The sequence below is a fragment of the Eschrichtius robustus genome, chromosome 16, assembly GCF_028021215.1.
Source record: "Eschrichtius robustus isolate mEscRob2 chromosome 16, mEscRob2.pri, whole genome shotgun sequence".
Taxonomy (NCBI): domain Eukaryota; kingdom Metazoa; phylum Chordata; class Mammalia; order Artiodactyla; family Eschrichtiidae; genus Eschrichtius; species Eschrichtius robustus.
This window is the reverse complement of record NC_090839.1, coordinates 21,104,955-21,130,447: the sequence shown is the minus strand read 5'-3', so window position 1 is coordinate 21,130,447 and position 25,493 is coordinate 21,104,955. Positions and strand designations below refer to the sequence as shown.

Genomic DNA, 25,493 nt, shown 5'->3' with positions numbered 1-25,493 from the left:
TTTTATTGGCATAAAGTTGCTTGTAGTAGTCTCTTAGGATGCTTTGTATTTCTGCGGTGTCTGTTGTAACTTCTCCTTTTTCATTTCTGATTTTATTGATTTGAGTCCTCTCCCTCTTTTTCTTGATGAGTCTGGCTAGTGGCTTATCAATTTTGTTTATCTTCTCAAAGAACCAACTTTTAGTTTTATTGATCTTTGCTATTGTTTTCTTTGTTTCTATTTCATTTATTTCTGCTCTGATCTTTATGATTTCTTTCCTTCTGCTAACTTTGGGTTTTGTTTGTTCTTCTTTCTCTAGTTTCTTTAGGTGTAAGGTTAGATTGTTTACTTGAGGTTTTTCTTGTTTCTTTAGGTAGGCTTGTATAGCTGTAAACTTCCCTCTTAGAACCGCTTTTGCTGCATCCCATAGGTTTTGGGTCGTCGTGTTTTCATTGTCATTTGTCTCTAGGTATTTTTTTATTTCCTCTTTGATTTCTTCAGTGATCTCTTGGTTATTTAGTAACGTATTGTTTAGCCTCCATGTGTTTGTCTTTTTTACGTTTTTTTCCCTGTAATTCATTTCTAATCTCATAGCGTTGTGGTCAGAAAAGATGCTTGATATGATTTCAATTTTCTTAAATTTACTGAGGCTTGATTTGTGACCCAAGATGTGATGTATCCTGGAGAATGTTCCGTGCGCACTTGAGAAGAACGTGTAATCTGCTGTTTTTGGATGGAATGTCCTATATATATCAATTAAATCTATCTGGTCTATTGTGTCATTTAAAGCTTCTGTTTCCTTATTTATTTTCATTTTGGATGATCTGTCCATTGGTGTAAGTGAAGTGTTAAAGTCCCCCACTATTATTGTGTTACTGTCGATTTCCTCTTTTATAGCTGTTAGCAGTTGCCTTATGTATTGAGGTGCTCCTATGTTGGGTGCATATATATTTATAATTGTTATATCTTCTTCTTGGATTGATCCCTGGATCATTATGTAGTGTCCTTCCTTGTCTCTTGTAACATTCTTTATTTTAAAGTCTATTTTATCTGATATGAGTATAGCTACTCCAGCTTTCTTTTGATTTCCATTTGCATGGAATATCTTTTTCCATCCCCTCACTTTCAGTCTGTATGTGTCCCTAGGTCTAAAGTGGGTCTCTTGTAGACAGCATATATATGGGTCTTGTTTTTGTATCCATTCAGCCAGTCTATGTCTTTTGGTTGGGGCATTTAATCCATTCACGTTTAAGGTAATTATCGATATGTATGTTCCTATGACCATTTTCTTAATTGTTTTGGGTTTGTTTTTGTAGGTCCTTTTCTTCTCTTGTGTTTCCCACTTAGAGTAGTTCCTTTAGCATTTGTTGTAGAGCTGGTTTGGTGGTGCTGAATTCTCGTAGCTTTTGCTTGTCTGTAAAGCTTTTGATTTCTCCATCAAATCTAAATGAGATCCTTGCCGGGTAGAGTAATCTTGGTTGTAGGTTCTTCCCTTTCATCACTTTAAGTATATCATGCCACTCCCTTCTGGCTTGCAGAGTTTCTGCTGAGAAATCAGCTGTTAACCTTATGGGAGTTCCCTTGTATGTTATTTGTCGTTTTTCCCTTGCTGCTTTCCATAATTTTTCTTTGTCTTTGATTTTTGCCACTTTGATTACTATGTGTCTCGGCGTGTTTCTCCTTGGGTTTATTCTGTATGGGACTCTCTGCGCTTCCTGGACTTGGGTGGCTATTTCCTTTCCCATGTTAGGGAAGTTTTCGACTATAATCTCTTCAAATATTTTCTCTGGTCCTTTCTCTTTCTCTTCTCCTTCTGGGACCCCTATAATGCGAATGTTGTTGCGTTTAATGTTGTCCCAGAGGTCTCTTAGGCTGTCTTCATTTCTTTTCATTCTTTTCTCTTTAGTCTGTTCCGCAGCAGTGAATTCCACCGTTCTGTCTTCCAGGTCACTTATCCGTTCTTCTGCCTCAGTTATTCTGCTATTGATTCCTTCTAGTGTAGTTTTCATTTCAGTTATTGTATTGGTCATCTCTGTTTGTTTGTTCTTTAATTCTTCTCGGTCTTTGTTAATCATTTCTTGCATCTTCTCAATCTTTGCCTCCATTTTTATTCCGAGGTCCTGGATCATCTTCACTATCATTATTCTGAATTCTTTTTCTGGAAGGTTGCCTATCTCCACTTCATTTAGTTGTTTTTCTGGGGTTTTTTCTTGTTCCTTCATCTGGTACATAGCCCTCTGCCTTTTCATCTTCTCTATCTTTCTGTAACTGTGGTTTTTGGTCCACAGGCTGCAGGATTGTAGTTTTTCTTGCTTCTGTTGTCTGCCCTCTGGTGGTTGAGGCTATCTAAGAGGCTTGATGGGAGGCTCTCCATGTTTTCTTCTTGTTTCAGGGTTATCTACAATGAAGTTATCCAAACCTCCAAGTATTACATGAGAGATGTGACCGCCATTGAATCTGCTTGGTTATTGGAGCTGGCCCCTCACTTTTATCAACAAGGAACGGTAGGAATGAGCCGAGCCTGTCCCCCAGAACCACCTGTTACCTGCCTCTTTGTATTTTTAAATACACGTTTATTTTCCAGTTTAATGTCCTAAACTTGCTGTCCCCTCCCCCCACCCCACAATGGTACACAGGGTGAAAGGCCATTACCATGGTCCCAGACCGTTCTGGGTGAAAGCACCGTACCATTGCTCGTGGTGAAGTGCATTTAAACATAAATCCCTCCAACTTACACGACAAAAAAAGAGAATGTATCTTCAGCGCTTCCTCTCTCCCTCTGCTCTTCTAAACCATTCCCAAAGAAGTTCTGTCACACTGGACTGTGTTCACAGGAAGCAGCACAAATATTTTCTGATGAGGATTGCCTCGCCAAGGTGGTAAACACATGTGCAAGCTTAAACCCGAGGCGGTTTAAACGCATGGTGGGAGATGCCGAGTGCCGGCATCGCTGTGTATATAGTATGTGCTCTTCTTCCACGGCAGACGTGCGCATTAATTCAGCATCTTTGTCATCTCTGATCTATTTTGCTTTTAGACTGTTTTTCTACCTCGTTATGGGTCACATTTTCCTGCTTCTCTTGTCTAGTAATTTGTTGTTGTATGCTGGACATTATAGGTGCTTTGTTGTGAAAAGTTGATTTTGTTGTTTTTATAGAATATTGAGTTTTTTCCTAGTAGACAGTACTGGCAGATCAGTTTAATTCCACCAAGGCCTGATTTTAGTCTTTTTCAGGCAGGTCTAGAGTAGCCCTCCTCCTAAGACATGGGCTTTTTGATGCCTCAACTGAATGCCTAGGATGTTCATTGAGGTCTTTGCACTCTGGCTGGTCAGAGCTCCAGTGTCTCCAGCACTGTACAAACCTCCAAATCTCCATATCAGGTCACAACTCCCCAGTAACTAGTCTCTGCCAACCTCATGGAACCTTGGCCTTCACATGTGCAGCTTAGCTTTCAGCCAAAGACTTAAGGGTGGTAGCTCTATGTAGGGTTCTGGAACTCCTCCTTTCTGATGCCCTGTCCTGCAGATTCCAGCTAGCCCAGCAGCTCTGAACTCTGATCTGTGTTCCCTCTGCCCAGCTACACTGTTCTCTATTTAGGGTTCACTTCCCTATGACAAGGTTTGGAGGGCCATGCAGAGACTTGGGATGACTATAAAGCTCACCTCGAGTGTTTCCTTTCTCTCAAGGATTACAGCAGCCCTGTGCTGTTACCCAGTGCCTGAAAATGATTGCTTCAGATATTTTGTCCAGTTGCACCATTGCTTACCACAGAAGGGAAACCAAAACCTGTTACTTCATCAAGGCTGTAACCAGACTACCGTGTTTTCAAACCAAAATTTGGCTTGATCGGTATATTTTAAAATTGGGAGATTTCACATTAAATATGGATTTCAGGATTCTCTTGAGAGAAATGTTAAATTTGCTGAGTTTCTGAGCCTGAGTTGCTGCCTGGCAGCAGTCAGCAGGGGCTGAGGAATGGCTGGCTGCCTGCGGTGGGTGAGTGACTCTCTCCAGGTCCTGCCTCACTTGTTTATTTCACTTGCTCAACTCTTCAAAACATTTGAGTTGTGATCCTATAAATGGAAAGACCTTCTCATCCCTCTCCCTCCAGCAATGTTAAGGGAAATTGTCCTTTTAAAATCTTATGATATTTAAATCTTAAACAATATGACAAAAAAACCTTTCAAACCTGTATCATTCTTCACATATCCTCGTCCAGATATTTCAGCTAGAAATGAGATCAACTGCAGGGACTGAGAAAAACGCGGTGTGTTGTCTCTGCTGTACTGGGCTGATAAGAGTAAACCTGAAGTGAAAGAAAATCTTTTTCCTGCAAACAACTCAGGTAGAAAGCAGCAGACTTCAGAAGTCCAAGAGCAGCTGTTAGACATGCAGACGAGAGGTTAAGGAGAAGGGTGCACCGTGAGGGTGCTTGTTAGAGTAGCAGGAATCAGGGACTTAGAGAAGGGTGATTCTGAAGTGGCCTCAGGTTCAGTTAGACTCTTGGAGAACAGAATTAACCTAGAAGCGGAGTCAAAATGACAGTTCCTCTCAGTCAAACACACAAAGTTAAAGAGCAGATTGCCCCAGAACTTGGGAGAAAATGACAATGCCAAGTTTGCCTTTTTTCTCCAAATGCCTGTTTTTCAGCTCCTCTGCTCCGCTCTGATGACTGGCTGTGATCAGAGTATTTTTAGAGAGGCCGGGACCTCAGAAATCACCTAGGTCGACGACCTCATTTTACAGGCGAGGGCCCTAACCCTTCCCACACCCCAAGAAACTTGGTCCCTCCCTAACTAAACAGTCCAAAGGCACTTCTGCTATTAACTTGTCCAAAATGGATTGATTTCTCCGAGAGCGCTGCCGCTCTCCAGTGGCTGCCCATGCATGGTGAACGGTCCCTTGCTGAGCATAGTGTAGCACCTCGCAACCGTGCACAGCCCCCAGATCCTCCCCGGCTCTGTGCCTGGCATCTTTGGTGACTTTCCATTACCACTGTTTTTCAGAGTGTTGCCCTCACCCTGTAAAGAGGCCTGAAATGGTCCAGAGTCAGCTTTGTTTATACTCAACATTCTCCTCAGAAATGAGCACCAGAAATGGTCCCACAGGCATGATGACCTCACCCCCCATTCCCAAGCTAAGGCTGTGGGTGTCTACCATTAGTGGGAGGGGTCACGTCAGGTGAAGTGCACAGAGGAGGGAACTTGGAGAAATTCAGGAAGACCCACAGCTGGAGAGGGGAAGGCCAGGGGGACCTCCTGTTCAGAGATTTGCCTTTCAAGTCCTTACATTTTTTCTCCTGATTCTGAGATACCTTTGGAATCTAGGGAAATCCCTCTTCACCAGGGCCTTTGCAAGAATCCATACTGGTCCTTTCTTGGGCATAAGCGGTTAGAAAGTGTGGCTTCTAGCAGCTCGTTTACTCCTGTGTCCTGTTCACTCGGCCACCCATCCTGTCGTGCTTGGTGGGGTGCTTCATCTTTTGCACCTGCATTTTTTCAGGGCCTGCAGTTCTCTGTCGGCGAGGGGGATGGCTGTCTTGAGGCCATTGTAGGTGCACTAAGAATGGGGTTTGGGCATGGAGTATGCTGGGGGTTGGCGGGCCTGCTCTGCTGGCAGTCGGGGGGTTGGGGATTCCTCGTGTGAAGATCCTGCTGCGTGTTAGGGCAGCTCATCTGGGGTATCTCCTGGTTGTTGGTGTATGATTATTAAGAGGGTATCAGGGATACCTCAGTTGGTGAACAGAGGACCTTTATTGAAATCTTCCATTTACACTCCCTGCCTCAAATGCATATTTTAGGATTTCTAGCACTTTTGGCTTTACTTTAGAGTGTAAAGAATGCTTGTCTCCCCCAGTCCTATTATCTGATGCCCATGATTATAATGTCATGCTTCCTGGGTTATGTATACTGGTAGAGAGTGACATTTCCAAAAGAAAAACGTGTCACCAGGAAGTGTCCTTTTCCTGTGTGTCTTCCCCACTCTTGCGCAGGGCTCTATGAGAGTAGGGCCTTGAGCTCAGGTACCTGACTTTAGTTGGCTGACCTCTTTGTTCCCAAGGGGAGAAGACCTTCCCTTGACCGTTCTCAAGAAATTCTAGGAAACGCGCGGTGATCTGTGGCCCGAGCCCAGGCCCCAGAGCAGCACGGATATTGGGCTGCAGTGCTGGCCGGGGGGGCCTGGGGTGGAGGGAGAGCCGCGTCTCACTGACAGCTGCCCGCAGAGCCCCGGGGGCCCAGGTTGAGCCAGGGTGGCCTGACCTCGGGCTGTGTGGCTTACTGAAGGCCTGTTTCCTTTGTTGGTCGCTTGGGCTTTTTTCCTCTATTGCCTGAGGAGCAGGGCATTTACTGAGAAGGCGTGGGCCAGATGGAAGCTTTGATTTGGTCACTTCCGTGGGAACCATGCTGAAGTCTGCTTCCTTTGTCTGACCGACCCCAGTGATGACATTTTCTCTTCTCTTGTAGCACCTGTCCCTAAAAGCCAAGAGGGCCAAGGTCCAGGACCAGTGAGCAGAGCTGGGCTGGCGCTGCAGGGGCTGCTTGGTGCCCTCTCCTCCACTTTGCCGCCCCCCCGCCCCAGGGTTGGGGAGCTGGTGTCGGCTCCTGTGGACCCTTCATCGGCTCTTAAGTGGGCTGCAGCCCGTTCACAGCCCCTTCCCGCCCCTCAGCATCTGCATTCCTCGCTGGGATCCCAGAGGAGTTTGTGCCTGGGAGGGCATCCTGCCTCTCGGGGGCTGGAAGGCCCGCGCTCTTTGCTCACCCAGCACCCTCCCTGGCCCAGTGTGCCACTGCCACCAGGCGTGCAGCCCTGGCCCAGCTTCGTGGGGAACGAGGAGGAAAGCGGGCTGCCGCAGGCTGGAGCACCACGTTGCGGGGGGCAGAGGGTTTGCTGGGCTGGCTTTGCTTTCCCTGCTGGGGTCCCAGCTCCGTTGACCACTGAGGTCCGCGGCCAGGTGTGAACAAGCGTGTATCTATGAAGGCCTGAGACCCTGGAAACATGGTGGATTTCTGTCAGAATCACCCAGGGGCGTGTCTGGTGGGCACAGGGGACCCCAAACCAAGCAGCTTCTGTTTTCCCTCTGCCCGTGTCACTACTTGTCAGCGGTCAGGAGACTTGCAAGGCTTGGCGATTGACAGAGAGGACCCATGTGTGCTGTGCTTTGTTAACACAGGATTTCTCTGCTTCACAAGCGGGCTTAGCTTCCCATCCGTGCACGGTACCATGTCCTGATGCCATTAGTGAAAGCTCTTCAGCTCAAACCCCATCCCGGATCCTCTGTAGCAGAAATTCACAACAGTTTAGAGGCCCTAAGCTTCTGTAGCTCAGGAACATAACTTGTACGTTTGCCTTTTGTTTCCTTGGGTTCTTGCGAGAATGCCAGACGGGGTCAGGGGCTCTTCCAGCAGGCACTGGTGTCATTGTCCCCCGGGCTGCTTTGCTGTGATGATGTTTGCATTTCAACCCATGACTGATACAGATTGTTTTCCCCTTACTGTTTCAATGACATTTATTTTAAAAACAAGTAGCTCGAAAGTTTATTTTTGTACTGATGTTAGTTTGGATGAGCCACTTTTGGCACCAAATGTGTATGTCATTTTTATTTCTGTTTTATAAACATGTAAATAATAGTGATAACTTGTTAATAATAGTAAACCTTTATACTTAAAGTAAATGTATTCCCTCCCATCCATGGTTCTCGTGGTCTGTATTTTAAGATGGTCCAATTAATTCTTCCCAGTGAGGGCTTGACATTAGCTAAGAAAGCAGATGCTTGGCACACAGCAGCTTTGGGGGGTCACATGACCACAGGAAGCCCCATAAAGCAAGATCATGTGGCCAAATGCCCTCCAGAGCTTGTTAGAGCAAACATGGGATGTTGTTTAAATGAAGTCCCAAGGAAGTGCCAGTTCCTCCCGGTGTCCGATTGGGATCCTTGTGGAGAAAGGTCAGAAATACTTTTATAAAGTCTGAATTTAGGACCAGGGCTGATCCTAAAGAGCTTCTGTTGGGGTGGAAGGAGGAAAGGTGCAGAATCCACATCCTCTGGTGGGTGAGACCGCAGATCAAAAGAGGAGATCAAATACAGCAGTCCTGGGTGCAGCCCGGAGCCAGCGCGGCGTCACTGGCCGCCTCTGCCTGTGCGTCCCTGAGCCCAAGCACATCTGTGCCCCTGTACCCACACCAGGGCACGCCTCTGAGCTCTGTACCCTGTTTCACGTCGCAGCCTCGTGTGTGGAGAGGCACGATCACCGTCAGAGGCTTGCAACCACGAAATCACGGCCTTGGCCCGGGGCCTTCTTTATGCGTAACTGCAGGACCACGTGACCTCGTCAGAGAGCATTGACCCAGCCTGGCTGAGAGAGGCCAGCAGGGCCCGATGGCCTAGCAAGCTCACAAGACTTTGTCCCCAGGTCATTCGACAAGAATGAGTCCCCTCAAGCGCCACATGGGTTTTAGGATATCGTTAGTGGAATTTCCACAGTACTGCAGTGTCTTCCTTCTGAAGCGAGCTGCTCGGGTGAGGCGGTGGAGGGGAGTGGTGTCCCGGAGGCGCAGGGATGGGCGCTTCCTGTGCTTGTTCACACTCCGCTGGTTCCTTCTTGCAGCTGGTCTCCCTGAGGGCTGGATGGAGCCATCACGAGGAGCCCCTGGTCCAGCCAGTGCTCCTGCCCGTCTCAGCACAGTCATCAGGTGCTGGCTGCGCACCTGGGCTGCGTGCACGGCACAGGGACGGGGCTGGAGGCCTTTGATGACGAGTGACTGGGTGAGGGGACCAGCATGGAGGCAGGGGACGAGGATGACAGCGTTGAGAGATTGCAGAGGCCACGGCGGTAGTTAGAAGCCAGGCAGCATCCAAAAGAAGCTTCCCCACGACAAGACCCTTCCTTGTGAACATGCAGATCGTGCTCACGTTCTGCTGCCCTGTCTGTCCCCTCCCAGTTGAGCCTTTCACTTTGGCCATGAGCGTGGAGAGTCCCCCAGTCCCCCAGCTCCACGCTCTGGCATCAGCACAGCCTGCGACCAGCGCTCTTTTCCCTTGGTGGCCCACGTGCTTCCATTCAGTCTGGGTTCCCTTGCCTTCTGTCCCTGTTCCCAGCTCCGTTTTTCAGGACGCAGTGCTGACGGCTTCTGGTCACTCATTTCGTGGGGTTGAGTGGTGCGGCACAGGCCTGAGGTGCCTAAATTCGGATGACCGAGAGAGACCCCATCCTGGAACTACTGAACCAGATCTCTGGCTGTGGGACCAGGGAGTCTGCAGTTGGAAAAGCTCCAGTCCAGATGATTCTAGTGATGTGGTGGATTGGGAACCACTGATAAAGGAGACAGATGTCGTGAGGACATCAACCCAGGGAGGGAGGTGAGCCGCCAGCTGGGCAGTCAGGAGGAGCATCAGACCTGAGTGACAGTTTTTATACAGGTGGTACTCTAAGCGATACCAGGATCCACCCCAAGACCACTGGCCTGTTCCCCTAAAGCTCTGATCAGTGGGGTTGGAATTCAACTCCAGGCAGGTTGTGATGGTGGGCACCAATGTCGGCCCACGATGAGTTTTCCCGACTGCCCTCTCCAAGTGACAAATGTAATAATAAGCATTTCGTAAAGCTTAAAGTTATTCTATATAAAAGATCGTCCCATCCTTTAGTTTTTGTGTGTGTGCCAAAATGTTCTTTCTTTTAGAAAATGATGGTGATATTAGATGGTAGTTTAAAAAGATGTTTTCCTTAGAAAAATAAAACATGAACAATCTTACATCAGTCTCCCAATTAAAAACCAATTCAAAATAAAAACAAAAACTGGTTGATGAAATCCCCAAGTCCAGGAACCACTGGACTGTGGGCTAAGTGGACCGTGTGGGCCAGCTGGCAACATCGGCACCAAGCATCATAGCTCTGGGGAGATGGGCCGCCTTGCCAAGCAGCTGAATTGCAAGTGAACTTCTGGAGCATCAGGAGGACTACCTGTCTTTACATAATTGGAAGGATTCAAGGCAGCAGGACCAGCCCGCAGATCCCTTACTTCACCTTTAGGTAAGATCAGATACTTTCCACTCTCCAGTGAATCACCTGGATGTGTCCTCAGCCTTCCAACTTGTGCTGAAACAGGATGATGGAACTCTGGATTTCCTGTCTGTTTAATCTGTTTTTTCCTGTCTTTGGAACTGGAAATAGACAATCAAATCATTTCATACTCAAGCGGGCCACTTGGGGGCGAGTAGCTAGTCTGGGTGGAGGTGTCCTGGAGAGGGCTTGGCCCTGGATCCTCACGGTCACTGCTCTGTCTGGCAAGCCAGGGGGATGTTCTGGCACCTCTGGTGAATCACAGAGATGTTGCCTTCTGTGTTCTTGGGTGGTATTGAACTTGTTCAAACAGGCTGTCTTCTCGCCTGCCAAAGAGATTCCAGGGCATCATTTTCCCTGGCCCTATGGCATCTGTGGCCTCAGCCTCACTCGTGGCCTCAGCTGAAGGCAGGGAGTGAGCCAGAGAGGCTGGGAGACTCATGAAGGAGTTGGTGAGGTGGTGAGGGGCTCGCTGGGGAGAATGCCCCAGAATCTCCGTAGCCAGGCGAAGGCCCAGCATGGGCTGCTGCCCACGGCTTGTCCATGGACCATGGTCTAGGCAGTGGCTGTGAATACAAAGGTACTGGCCAGGATTTTCCCTGGCCCCAGACTGATGGGGAGAACCATTACGTGCTCCAAAGGCAGCCCAGAACCCTGCTTCCGGCCCACTGCACCTGGAGACCCAGGGTCCCCAGGGGCAAGACTCGGCTGGTAAGGAATTACCAGTCTGCCTTCAGTTGGTTCCTTTGAGCCTTTTTCTCTCCATTTCCACTTGCTTTGTTTTCAATTCTGAAGTACAGTCAGGTTTTCTTAGTACCTGCCCTGTGTTTACTCTTAGCTCTTTGTTTTTTGTTTTCATGTGTGTGTATGCTTTGTCCCTTTAACCTTTATTTCTCTGGCTTCTGCATTATTTTCCTTTTTGCCATGAAGTTTAAAAAAATATATAGATGTATGTGATTTGCTTCATGTTTATACTGTTTTAAAAAGCATTTTTACCTTCACATTTATTTTAACTTCTTGGTCTTCTTTACACTCTACTTATTTGTTTCTAACTTTTATTTTGTACTTTTAGGTTAAAAAAATCTCATTCACTTTTTTGTTTTTGTTCTATAAATATTTTCTTCAACTATTTTCATTTTTTTATTTTAACTTATTAGTTTTAAGCTCACCTTAACAATTTACTTCCCATTTCATTTTACTTCAGTTACTTTCTTCCTTTATATCTTAGTTTGCTTAATTTGTGTCCGTGGTTGGCAAAAGGCCTAAGAGTAGGTGTGAGAGCGGGAGAGAAGATGTTTGTGATGGTTGAAACCAGCAAAAGATTCACTGTCAAGAATGTACAAGGAATATACAATAAGAAAAAGACCACCCAACAGGAAACAATGGGCAAAAGGGAATGAACAATTCATAGAAGCAGACCCCAAAGTCTACCAAGCCTATGAAAAGCTGTTCAAATTAATCATCAGAGAAACAAAACTAAAGCAACAATCCAGTTATCACTTTGCACCCGTCAGTTTAGCAAAACTTGCAGAGGTGGGTAATGCCAAGTGTTGGCAGGGATGTGAGGACCGATGGAGAGCCATCTGGCACAACTCATCAAGTGAAGTGTGTGCCTGTCCCCCAATCCAGAAATCCCATGTCTGGGTAAATGTTCCCAACAGAGTCCTCACCTGGGTCCAGGAGGAGACGTGTGTAAGGAGGCTCGCCCAGGGTGGTTGTGGTGGGAGGGTGGTAGCGGTGGAGATGGCGGGGGTGGCGTGGGGTGGAGGAATGCCCAATCGCCAGGAGAATGTGCGGGAAAACTCGGTGGATGACAGCGTGGAGTCATGGAGTATACGGAGCCGTTTCAAGCCACAGACAGCATATAGCACAGACCTGCAAAGCAGCTGAGTGAGAAAAGTAAGAAACAGATGCTGTAGTACCGTGTACAGACGCTGAAAATACATGCACACAAGAAACAATAAAGCGTTTGCAAAAACCTGTACAAACGAAAAGATGCACATTAGAAGGGTTGCCTGTGGGGGGCTGAGGGGAGGATGGGAGTGAGGAATGGGGACAAAAGAAAATGAAAAGCAAAATGAAGCAAGATAGGATGGAAGAAATCACCTCAGGTGTTCATCTGCAAGAGACCTGGGTTTTAGGCCATGTATCCATCCCTTCCTTCCTTCCTCCCTCCCTCCCTCCCTCCCCCCCTTCCTTCCTTTCTCTCTCTTCATTCGTTCTTTCTCTCTCTCTCTCTTTCTTTTTTCATTCATTTATGGCTGCGTTGGGTCTTCCTTGCTGTGCACGGGCTTTCTCTAGTTGCGGTGAGGGGGGCTGCTCTTTGTTGCGGTGCGCGGGCTTCTCATTGCGGTGGCTTCTCATTGAGGAGCACGGGCTCTAAGCGCGCGGGCTTCAGTAGCGGCATGCAGGCTCAGTAGTTGTGGCTCGTGGGCTCTAGAGCGCAGGCTCAGTAGTTGTGGCTCACGGGCCTAGTTGCTCCGCGGCATGTGGGATCTTCCCAGACCAGGGCTTGAACCCGTGTCCCCTGCATTGGCAGGTGGATTCTTAACCACTGCACCACCAGGGAAGTCCTGACATGTGTCCCTTCTCATTCAAGGGCCCAGGCAGACGGCGGGTATGCAGTGTTGGCCACCCTTACCGGTGTTGACCTCAGTGGGCCTGCTGCTGGCCTTCCAGCTCAGATCTGTGCTGGAACCTCTTCTACCCTGGATGTGATGCTCCAAGGACCACATGACCTGCCTTAATGCTTACATTCTCCATCACAGCGATTTCCTACTCAGCTGTTGTTCTCGTTGTGACACCCTTTTAACGAAAACTCTACATACCTCCACTGTGGAGTTAGTTTTCACTGGCCATCTGAAAACCTGCAACAGCAGTGGGCCTTGGATGACCACCAAGGAAGGAAAGGCATGCAGCCCCTGTGGTCCCTCTCAGGAGAGGCAAATGAATTCACTGGAAAAACCCTCCCCAAATTTATGAATAGACAGACGCCAGAGTGGATGGTAGCTCATGGGATTTATCTGGGCAAAGCTTAGCCATATTTCCAAGACACATTATATCCTTGTGAGTCCTTCCTTTTGATCAGCATCCTTTAGATGGAATTGATGCTCTCAGCCCACAGGGACCGTTATCCTCCATTTCAGCTCTTGGCACTGTGCTTCTGGAGCCTTCTTGCCCGAGTCAGCCTGGAGGCCAAAATAACAGGATACGCCAAGGCTTTGAAAATCCTTTGATGATCTTTGATCATCTGAGGAGCTTGTGAGCTTCAGCTGTGTTTGCTGCCCCGAGGCGGGGCTCCCTCTCTCCTTGTTATTGGCTTGCTGGACATTTAGAACCAGTTTAATGAGCACCGATGCCTGGTTTTCTGAGAATTGCCTTGTAGGGGGAGAAATCTGGGCCAGGTTAACGAGGCAGCATGCAAATTCGAAGAGGCCACCAGGGAACTTATTAAATGTAAGTCTTACTCTAAGCTTTTCATTGCTTGGAGAAAGGATGTTATCAATCATCCTGGGTGTTCCTGACTTGGGCTGCAGACTCAGAAGGACGAACGGTTACTCAGCCCAATTACCGAGATTCTGGAACAGTTACCTGTCCTGGTGGCGACGGGGCGGGGGTGGGTAGAGGGGGAGGGTGGGTGGAGGCACGGGGTGGGGAGGTGGGGGGTGAGGGGGGAAGGGAGGGTCATGGAAACCCATCTGCCAAGGAAACAGGGCAGGTTTCCTGTTCCCAGCTTTATTAACCAAGGTCAGCCATCCTGATCCCAGCTTTATTAACCAAGGTCAGCCATCCTGAGCTATGACAATGCCTGGCCCAGTTCTGAGGGGACAAAGATGGTGTAAAATTTTGACATTTGATCTTTGCCAATTGATTAGTCTGTTCCAGCCGGAATTAGGATGAGAGGGTCCTGCTTTCATCCTGACTCTCTCCTGGCTGCTCTCCTGGTTTGTGCCCAGATGGCATTCTGACACCCATGAATAACTCTTGCAGGCCACGACGACGCATATCCGTGACAGCACAACTGGACGTCTCCTGAGTGGTGGGGGGCAAGTGGACTGAAATCTGAGTCAGAAGACCTGGATTAAAAACAGAAAACAACTCAGCCATAATAAAGAACGGAACGACACCGTTTGCAGCGACATGGATGCAACTAAGGATCGTCATTCTAGGTGAAGTAAGTCAGACAGAGAAAGACAAATACCATATGGTATCACTTATATGTGGAATCTAAAATATGGCACAAATGAACCTACCTATGAAACAGAAACAGACAGACACAGAGAACAGACTTGTGGTTGCCAAGGGAGGGGAGGGGTGGGGGAGGGATGGATTGGGAGTTTGGAGTTAGTAGATGCAAACTATTACATATAGAATAAACAACTATGACATATAGAATGGATAAACAACAAGGTCCCACTGTATAGCACAGGGAACTATATTCAATATCCTGGGATAAACCATAATGGAAAAGACTATTAAAAAGAATGTATGTATTTGTATAACCGAGTCACTTTGCTGTACAGCAGAAATTAACACATTGTAAATCAACTATACTTCAATAAAAAAATAAATTAAAAAAATTTAAAAACCCCAGAAAACAAAAAAAGAAGAACTTTTACTGAAGTATAATTTACATATAATAAAGGCACTCATTTTATTTGGATAGTTCAGTGAGTTTTGACAAATATACAAACCCCAAATGACCACCCAAAGCAAGTATAAACACTTCTATCCAAAGACTTCCCTCCTGATCTTTTCTAGATAATTCCCCACCCCCACCCCCCTGGCCTCAAGCATCACTAGTCTGCTTTCTGCCACTATCAATTAGCTTTGCCTTTTCTAGAATTTCATACAAATGGAATAATTCAAAATATACTCATTTGTGTCTGGAGAAGACCCCCAGTCTCACAATCAGACAACTCTGTGACCCTTGGTAAGATACAATTTCCGTCTTCGTCCCAGTTTCCTTATCTGTCCAATGAGGATAATAAGTCAGAACATCAGTCAATCAAGTGTGTGGTGCTGATGGGGCGAGCGCCATCGTGGGGCTCTAGAAAGGTCCCAGGCCAGGAGCTGCTCAGTGACCTGGGGCCTCTGCTCTTCTTAGGGAGACTGTGTCCCAGCAGGCTTTCTGCTGCCCCCTCCCTGCATACCTATCCTGGCCTCCCCAGTCTGCCATGATCTGCAGGTTCCCACACCCTCGTCAAGGAGGCCTCATTTCATTAAATAAGAGAGGTGCAAAGACACCCCAGGAAAGGAGGGCATGCAGTGATGAGGGCCGCCCAGATGGGCAGAGGTGGCCAGAGTCTGAGCAGAGGGGAGGGATGTGGGTGTGTGAGGCGTCCACGGAGGCCTGGAGTGGAGCCTCCCTGGCCTTGGGGCTCGGGACCCTGGGTCTTCCCGGGGGGAGCAAGTGTGAGCAGGAGCTGTGTGGGGCTGCTGGACACTTCAGGTGAGTGGTAGCATCAGGGACAGACCCACCCAGACCTGCACACACACTCACCCCACTCACCCCTACATTCTACTAGGTACTGATCGTCTTCTTCAGATGGGGCCCTGGGAGATATGGCAGTGAACACATCCAAGTCTCTGCTGCCTGGAGCTCACATGCTGGAAGATGATTGCACATTCAGGCTGCACCCCATCGTTAGCCAGAGATGTGGAGGGTCCTCAGTGTGGCCCTCAGTTCCATCTCTCAGTTGGTCCTGTCAATCTGCTCAGTGTCTGTCGCCGCAGAGTGGGGCTGCGCTGCCCTCTGCTGGCCGCATGGAGGCAGTGACTCCCCAGACCTGGCGGTCCCAGCCTTGCAGTGGGCGGAGGGGAAAGGGATGTATTTTGGTACCTTGCTTCCCTCACCCTGGCAGAGCAAACATGGAGGGGCAGGGCAGTGTGAAGAACTCTGCCCCAGTGCCCTGATCTCCTTGTCATTTCCTGCATGTCCCTCTATTCCCTATAAGTGCCTGGATTTGAAAAGTGAGAGTTGAACCAACTCATGATGTTTTTCTGAGCCGTCTCCTGCACAGCTTCCCACGGCACCATCCTCATGGCCTCCAGCTGCCGTAACTGGTCCAGGGAATTCCTTGTCAGCCATCTTCCCTCCAGCTGGGGTGATGGGACCCATATCCCGAATTTGAGGTGGAATCTAGCCGACACCTGAGGAGGCCGACTACTTGAGGCCAGGACGCCGGAGAGGGCAGCCAGCGGGCACAGGTGGAACCCAGCCTCAGCCCTCCCGGCCCGGGGCCAGGCTGACCGTGAGGACATCATCTTGGAAGTGGATCCTCCAGCCCCAAATCGTCCAAGCCCCTTTTGAATCACCCTCATCTGAGGCCCCAGATAGCAGAGACAAGACATCCCCACTGTGCCCTGTCCGGATTCCCAACCCACAGAACCTGTGGGCATGATGAAGTGGTAGTTTTGTGCCACCAAGTTTTGGGGTGATGGCTATGCAGCCCCCAGAACACGACAGTCTTCCACATTAGATCCAGGCCATGACGGGCTAAATGGGCTTCTGAAGCCTGGTCTGGAAATGGAACCCACCTTGGTAAGGCTATTTCCTTGGGAGAATGGGTCCCCTTCTGGCCAAGCAGCCTGAAGCTCTGGGGGCCTCCAGCCCCCGTGATTCCTCAGGAGTTGGTGGCCCTGAGCTGGTCAGCTCCATTTTCCGCCAAATTGGGTCTGTTTGACCCGTGTTCATTCTAACAGGAAAGCAAGGTTTTATGTGACAACCATTTCGTCTGAAGGGTCTTAAGTGGAGGAATGACACACTGAGATTTGGAATTACAGAAAGTGTCACGCACGTGGGGCAGGGGATCGGCCGGGTCGGGACTGGACAGGAGGGAAGGCAGGGACACCGTCAAGGACAAGGTTGCAAGGACACTGCCTTGGGGGAAGATAATCCCGCGCTCCTTTGTTCCTTGCAAGGAAGAATTGAGGCTCAAGGGCCAGGGGCCTTGGCCAAGGCGGATGCCTATGGCGCTGGGTCCCCACCCCCCGGGCTTGCCCGTGCTCTCGGCGGTGGGCCAGCCTGCAGAGCCACGGTCCCTGAGCAGGGCGAGGCTGGTGCCCGCCCCGAGTCCCGGCCCCGGTTGCTGAGTCTAGTGTACCTCGCGCGCCCCCAGCGCAGGCGGAGGCGGCGGGACGCTCGGGCCGGTGCTGCACGCTGCCGCCGGCAGGGGGCGCTGGCGCCCCGCGTTTCCGCGGCCGGGACTCCCCAGTCCTGCTCTGGGTCCTGAGGTGGCGAGTGCCCAGAGCGGGCCAGACCCCTGTCCTTGCCCGGCCCACTCTGGCCACCTGCCCACCGGGCCCGCTTCCCGCTGCCCTGGTCCCGGCCTGAGCGCCTCGGAAAGGAAGGAGCCTCCCCCGCACCGCCCACGACTGAGCCCCTGTTCTGCCCACTCTGCTCAGAGCTGGACTTGCCCTGCGCAGGTCCGTGAATCTTGACCACCTCCCGGAGTAAGACATGACTCTCCCCAGTTTACAGTTCATGATGCTACAAACAACAGCAGAAATCAGATAGTACCAGCTAACCCGTATGGAGTTCTAATTATTGACGGGGCCTGCCAGTATCCTTCAGAGTCGAGTTGGGGCAGGCAGAGGAAGGGTGTAAGGCCCGCCTCTGGGAGGTGGCCACCCTCAGAGCCCCCGGCCCCACCGTCAGGGTCCTTGCAGACCTGGGGACGTGGTATGGGGAGCAGGTGGGCAGTAGTAAGTCTGAGGGGCCAGTGGGATGTGCAAAGCATCCCAGGGCACCCCTTGTCTGCATTTTTGTTCATTGTGGCCATCTTTCCTGCAGCCTGAAGTGGCCAAAGTGCCTGTGTAGTGGCCCAGGTACAGGAGGAATGGCACCCACCAGGGAGCATTGCCCAAGGTCATGGTGCTCAGATCTCCAGCCTGACCACAGAACGGTGCCCATCTGTGCCAGGGCCAGGAGGCCGAGGCCATGGCCACAGCCAAGGGCTCTTGGGGCCTGGCTCCAGCCCAGTCCAGGCCCCGGTCTGTTGGAGACCAGCCAGTGAGCAGTGCTGGCCTTTGAGCCACAGTGTAAGGGTTCAAGACCTGCTGTCACCACCTCCCAGCTGTGGGTCTTGGGCAGGACACTTAGCCCCTTGCTTTAAAAACAAGATAATAATAGTACATCTCTGTATTATTCATGCCTTTGTGTGTGTGTGTTTTATGACGCTTTGGCATCTTGGTACCTTGCAGCCCAGGGAGGGACTGCCTCTCCCAGGTCTAGGTAATTCCTAGTAAACAACTAGCTGGAGCACACTTTTCACCTGCAAGTACATCAGTCCAGAGCCCACACCCCAATCATCTCCGTTACCTTACACACCAAGCTGATAGTCTCCCTGCCCTCCATCACCCCAGGGCCAGGTACAGGTATCAGACAGTTAGTGGCAGCCCCGGTAGCCTGGAGCCCACTAAATTATTCAAACCAGCCAACCCTGAACTGCTTACCTTGTCTCGCCCATTCCTTCCTGTGCAAACCACAATAAAGGCTCTGGCCCATGCTTTCCCCTCCCTCCTCTGCCTCCAGACTGACTCTGGTGCTTCTCCATGTGGCCCTGCATGGTGGGACGTGCCCCCTCCTCTTGGAAACTGTGATTAGTAAACTCTTCTTTTAAGACATTGTCTCCTTGTCTGTCAAGCTAGCATACCTGATTACAACAAAATCCCAGGCACGTTTTAAAACAACCGCATAAGGTTGTTGCAGGGATCAAATGACTTAACTTTTCTAAAATGCTTACGACAGTGCCTGACACACCTGGATGCTAAGCAAGGAGGAGCTATTATTATTACCCTCCTCTGCCCTGTTGGCACCAACTTCCACCCTCTGGGTGACTCTGAGCACAGCTGCAGCACGTGGTGCAGGCAGCACCAGGGGCCTGGTCACAGGCCAGCCAGGTGTTCCCTTCCCGTGGCAGTAGGGCCGAGCACCCCAAGCTGACAGTGAGTGCCAGGTGAGGACGGAGAGCTCTCGGAGCCAGAAGAGGGGACCCACATTTGCCATTTGGCTGCAGGGACTAAATCCCTAATCAGGATCTCCAGCAACCCCCCTCCCCATCCCACACCCCTGAGAACCCCCAGTTCAGGGGGGGAAATCAGCCCTTGATATTTACCCCCAATGATAATTACTCAATCATAATCATAATAATACTGCAGTGACCAGGTGCTGTGCTGGCATCTTGTATCAGCAGTTCTCAAACTCTCTGGCCTCAAGAACTCTTTACACTCTTAAAAATTATTGAGGATCTCAGAGCTTTTGTTAATGTGGGCTGTATCTGTCACTATTTACCATTCGAGGAGTTAAACTGAGAAACTGTAATAATATTTGTTCATTATTTATTTAAAATCACCATAATAAACACATTACATATTAACATAAATATTTTATGAAAAATAACTATATTTCCCAACACAAACATTTTAGGGAGAAGGAAGCAATGGCATTGTTTTACATTTTTGCAAATCTCTATAATGTCAGGCTTAATAGAAAACAGCTGGGTTTTCATACCTGCTTCTGCCTTCAAGATTTGTGATATCACATTTCATGTAGTCGCTGGAACACTACACTGAGAGTAAAAAAAAAAAATCTTTAATTGAGAGCAGAAAAAAATAAGTAGCATCTTAGTATTATTATGAACATTGTTTTAACTATTAGGGACATTCTGGGAGGGGACCTCCAGAGGTCCACAGGACATACTTTAGAAACTGCCGGCTTATACACATGATGGGTAGGTCCTAATATGCCCCAGCTTTACAGATGAGGAAACTGAGGCACAGGGGGCTTGAAGTGACTTGCCCAAGGTCACACAGTTGGGATTCAAAGCCAGGTTGCTTGGGTTGGTCAGGGGGAGTCACTGGGAAAAGACCTTGACTTTGGTGTCTGTGGCCCTAGTACTCAGCCCTGAGAGACAGGGCAGAGCCTGAACACAGACAAAGCGAGCTGGGCAGGGTGGGCCTGCGGGGAGGGGAGCTGGGTCTGAAGTGAGGGGGGGTTGGGGAGGGGCCCGGGGGATCCGTTAGTCACCAAGGGGTCCCGGTGACAGGGCTGGAGATGGCAGCTGGCGGCGGATGCAGCCTCCAGCTGGAAAATCAATAGGTGATCAGCAGTCCAGGGGCACTGCTGTTCATCGGGTGCGCAGGGATGCAGGGGTGGGGGCGGGGGGTCCGGAGGAAATATCACTGACCCCCGGCAGGATTGATCAAACAGCCAGACACCCAAGGCCAAACTCACTAATAAAGTGAGACGTTCAGCTCAGCCAGGCAGCTGCTGGCTGAAGGTCTTAAAAAAACCGCTTAGCTGGGGAGTTCTTGCTAAACTGTCTTTGTTTCTTGAGGCCAGTGGGAGGGAGGACTGGCCGGGAGGAGGCCTGGCTTGGCTGCTGTTTGACCCACATCTCTTGGCTTGATGTGGGCCTGGACCATGGAACCCCGGGGCCCACATAGCCTGTGTGTGTGTGTGGGCACGAGTGCTGGCTATGGCACACACCATTTACACACGGCATGTGTGTGCACAGACGTGCACGCACTACAGCACATATGTGTACAAATGTGCCTGGGCATGTTTGTGCATGCATGTGCGATACTATAGCATGTATAACGTCCACACAACATGCATGCACAGACATGTTACAGCACATATACACACACAGGCATCCTGCATGTTTGTGCATGCATGTGCAAGTGCCAAGCATGTATCACGGCCACGTGGCATGCATGCACATGTATGCATATTACAACACTTATGTGTGCACACATGTGGCCATACACCTGCTACATGTATGTGCACCTGCAATAGCACACGCTGTGTGCATTTGAGGGAGGAGCATGTGTGCTTGTGGGTTAAACTCTTTCTTCTGCATTTTTCACTAATGTCACTTCTTCTGCCTATAGCCCCAAAGATGCAACATTTGTAATGACAGTTATGATTATTGTGGGGGGAATGGAGAGAGAAATGGAGACTGGAAAACCGTATCTAAAAAGCCCAGATGTACAAAATAGAGAAAAAGATGTAGATGTGGAAAGCAAGGAGGAGGGGAGAGAAAAAGTGAAGAGAAAAAGTCTACTGGTATATGGAGCAATTAGATGGACCATACCAGTACCAATGGGATTAGAATGGACTTGACATTTTGCAACTTGAGGAACAGCAGGAAGACAGAGGCTGCTCTGTTGGCAGAATAAAGAGCTTGGAGTGTGTATTGGGTTGAATGATGGAGCCCCAAATGATATGTCTACCAGGAACTTGTGAATGTGACCTGCTATGGTCTGAATGTTTGTGTCCCTCCCCAAATTCACGCTGAAATCCTAACCCCCAAAATTGATGGTATTTGGAGGTGGAGCCTTTGGGAGGTGATTAGGTCATGAGGATGGAGCCCTTATGAATGGGATTAGTGCCCTTATAAAAGAGATCCCACAGAGCTCCTTAGCCCCTTCTACCATGTGAGGACGTGGGAAAAGGTGATGGCTATGAATCAGGAAGAGGACCCACACACAACCATGCTGGCACTCTGATCTCAGACTTCCACCCTCCAGAACTGTGAGAAAGAAATTTCTGTTGTTTATAAGCTACCCTATCTGTAGCATTTCCTTATAGCAGCCCAAACAGACTAATATATAAACTTATTTGGAAAAAGGGCCTTTGCAGATGTAATTAAGGATCTCAGGATGAGATCATTCTGGATTACCTGGGTGAGCCCTAAATCCAATGACTTGTGACCTTATAAGAAAAGGAGGAGAAACACAGAGGAGAAGGGGATGTGAAGACAGAGGCAGAGATTGGGGTGACATATCTTCATGCCAGGGGATGCTAAGTATTGCCAGTGGCTCCCAGAAGCTCAAAGAGAGGCGTGGGACAAATTCTCCCTCAGACCCTCCAGAAGGAACCAATCCTCCTGACACCTTGATTTTGGACTGGCCTCCAGAACTGTGAGACAATACTTTCTTGTTGTTTTAAACCATCAAGTGTGTGGTACTTTGCTATGCCAGCCCTAGGAAACTTATAACATATATGTGGGTAGAATGTCGTTCTCGAAGAAATGAGAATTGACGTGTGAAAGGGGCTTCCACTCACTCTGTGTCCCTGGAGGAATGTGAAACCTACAGACACCCAGCCTCCAGCTCTTAGTGACGAAGACTTTCTACAGTCAGGGCTTCAGGGCTGGGATGGGCTGTGTTGGGAAGGAAGGAGCACTCCATCACTGATACGGCCATAGAGGAGTTTAAGCATCTGTTACATAGTTGAACTTGAGCCTCCTCCAGCCTTGAGGGTCTGTGCACTGGTGCAAAGAAAGCGGTAAAGGTCTCGACTGGTGGCAGAGGACCTAGAGTGGGTGCCCAGGTAGGTATCCTGGTCGATGGTGATGATCTTTGGTAGGAAAATGGGTCTGCAGGAGAGGAGGCTGCTGAGAGCTTGGCTGCTGGGCGGGTGGAGCATCTCCTGGGCTCTGTCCTTGCTCTGTCCAAGAAAATCCCAGCTGTCTTCCAGTAAAGTCATCTCCATGTGGTTGTCGCCTTGGACACGATCTTCACAACCCCCGAAGGAACAACACCTCTCCCTGAACCACGATATTTTCCCAACCAGAAACTTGCCGTTCCAAATCCATCAACATTGGTTTGATATTCTCTTCCCACTTCTGCACCAAGAGCTGGTGTGGACAGAACTCATCGTGCCATGGACAGGTGCATGTAACTGACTGTTCGGGCAGAAAGAAGTGAACTTTTTTTTTTTTTTTGACATGTACCTTTCAGATTGGCAATGGGTGTTGGCGTGGGTGTGGGGAAATGTCATACTTGCATGTCCGTTAGGGGAGCACAAATCGTTACAATGCTTATGGAGAAAAATTCAGAAATGCCATTGAGATTTAAAATCTGAGCGATGGCTTTTGGGTTTCTTAGCCCTCAGAACTCAGCTGGGCAAGAAAGGCAAGTTTTTGTTATACTGTAACTGAATCTGGTTTCTGTCGCAATACCGCCCCCTCCCTCCCAATTATGCAGAAAATTGACCAGTTGGGCAGAAAGTTATTTCCAGTTCATTCAAGATAATCTCACCACTCGAGGGGGTCCTCAGCCAATTAAAATTTCTTCTCTAACCCCCTTCTTCCTTGGGAGGCACTGCATTTGGGGTTGATGGGCGCTTATGTAGTCAGTTTCTGCTGGGTTGTCACCCCTCCCCTCAGGATGGTGTCTGTGGCGGTGTCTGCGGCCAGTGATGGATTTGTCTACGGCATTGAGACCCCCGCTCTGTCTGACAGCTCACTGCTCTGTTCTCAGAAGCACAGAAACACTGGACTGTTCCTCCACGCTACTCCAGAGCCATGAAAAGTTGTGGCCTTAGAGCGATATACAGGCTGATACAGGTCACCTTCTGCCAACTCTGCTAGCGCGACTGAGGATTGCAGACCGGAAATGGGGCCCAGGTCGCCTTTGCTTTCAGATCCCAAATCTCACCGGAGGTCCCATACTTAGCGCTAACCCCGAGCAGTCTGCAACACGTCCCAGGTCGCCTTTGCTTTCAGATCCCAAATCTCACCGGAGGTCCCATACTTAGCGCTAACCCCGAGCAGTCTGCAACGCGTGTGTCTTCTCCTGGAGGCTTTCATCCACTTCTAACTTTCCCTTCCACTCTCTGACCCCTCCCCTCCTCCTAGTTCAGACCATTTTCCTTGTTTTAATTCCCTGGGTGCAGGAAGAAATACTCCTTCTGTAGACACTCTTCTGCATCTTCCCTCTTGAACCTAAAAGCCAGAATTTCCCCTCTTGGTTTTCCTCCACTCAGCTCCCTCTGGCAGGCTGGTGCCTGGATGGGGAGAGTGTCTGGGGAGGGGGAGATAAAAAGCAACAGGGTTCACATAATATTTGCCCTTTGTGTTTCACTCTTAGGAAATATCTACAACAGGCAAATTCCTAGAGACAGAAGGTGGGCTAGAGGTGAGCAGGGCTGGGGAGAGGGGGGAATGAGGAGCTACTGCTGATGGGAGTTTAGTTTTGGGGGGATAAAGCTTTGGAGATGGAATGTGGTGATGGTTGCACAACATTGTGAATGTTATCAATGCCACTGAATTGTACACTTAAAAACAGTCAAGATGGCAAATGTTATATATATATTTCACCCCAATAAAAAATAGTTTAAAAAAAAGCAACAGGGCAGAAAAGTCCCATATTGATGAATTCTTGACAACAGCTTTCCGACCCTGAACAGACCCTCCACGTGGGGAAACCGAGTCTCTGGAAAGCCTCACCAAGGTGTACAGGGTTGTGTGCGAGGAGGCAGGTAGCAGCCTGGTGTGCCTCAGAGAGACACGGGGGACAACCTGAGTATCCATCTGGGGATGGGGGTGGGGTGGGATTAACAATGAGCCCTGTTCCGAGCATGCGCTGACTTGGAAGATATTGATGAGTTATTGTCGTGGGAGCAGAATAATGCGCGGTTGCACTGTTTGTGTAAAAACACCTGTATGTATAGAGTGGGTGTGAATTTGCTGGACATTTGCGGTAAAGGCAACGTTGCCTCCCTCCCACTCTCCCTCCTTCCCTCGATCTCTCTCTCTTTTTTTTTTTTTTTTAAATTTATTTATTTGGTTGCACCGGGTCTTAGTTGCGGCAAGTGGGCTCCTTAGTTGCAGCAGGTGGGCTCCTTAGTTGGGGCATGCGAACTCTTAGCTGCAGCATGCATGTGGGATCTAGTTCCCTGACGAGGGATTGAACCCGGGCCCCCTGCATTGGGAGTGTAGAGTCTAATCCACTGCGCCACCAGGGAAGTCCCCTTCTCTCTCTCTTTACCAGACAGAGGTTTTTATTTGCCTTCATCACCATTCTTTCCTCGTTCACTAGCTGTGGGTTTCTAATCCACATCTCTGCTGTGAGCGATAATCTCTTTTGTCTTTTTTTTTTTGTTTAATAGTAGTTTTTAAAAACTTTCTTTTCTTTTTTAAAAAATTTATCTTATTGAAGTATAGTTGATTTACAAGGTTGTGTTAGTTTCTGCTGTACAGCAAAGTGATTCAGTTATACGTATATATGCATTCTTTTTCATATTCTTTTCCATTATGGTTTATCACAGGCTATTGAATATAGTTCCCTGTGCTATACAGTAGCACCTTGTTGTTTGTTCATTCTCTATATAATAGTTTGCATCTGCTAATCCCAAACCCCCAATCCTTCCCTCTCCCACCCCCTCCCCCTTGGCAACCACAAGTCTGTTCTCTATGTCTGTGAGTCTGTTTCTGTTTCGTAGATAAGTTCATTTGTGTCATATTTTAGATTCCACATAGAAGTGATATCATTCTTTTGTCTTTTTTTAACATTAAAATGTTGTGAGAAATAACTAATATACAGAAAAGTGCATAAAACATAAATGTCCAGTTTAAATCAAACACGTGTGCACCTACCATCCAGGTCAAGGAATTGAAGAGCGCCTGCCCTCCGTATTCTCCTCCAGAGTCAACCCTGCCAA

The 25,493-nt window shown here is 48.9% G+C and overlaps 1 protein-coding gene across 3 annotated transcripts in view; it reads left to right on the top strand.

Moving 5' to 3' along the window:
- Positions 1–7,563, top strand: part of DHX35 (DEAH-box helicase 35) — a 74,256-nt gene extending 66,693 nt beyond the window's left edge. Inside the window, exons 21-22 of one of the 3 annotated variants that reach the window (XM_068523794.1) lie at positions 2,372–2,483; positions 6,446–7,563. In XM_068523794.1, coding sequence (XP_068379895.1) covers positions 2,372–2,483; positions 6,446–6,490 — 157 coding nt within the window. In that variant the 3' untranslated portion in view covers positions 6,491–7,563. Of the gene's footprint in view, positions 1–2,371; positions 2,844–6,445 lie in introns of those variants that run through there. The other 2 variants (XM_068523795.1, XM_068523796.1) reach the window with 2 other exon arrangements.
- The last annotated feature ends 17,930 nt before the right edge of the window (positions 7,564–25,493 follow it).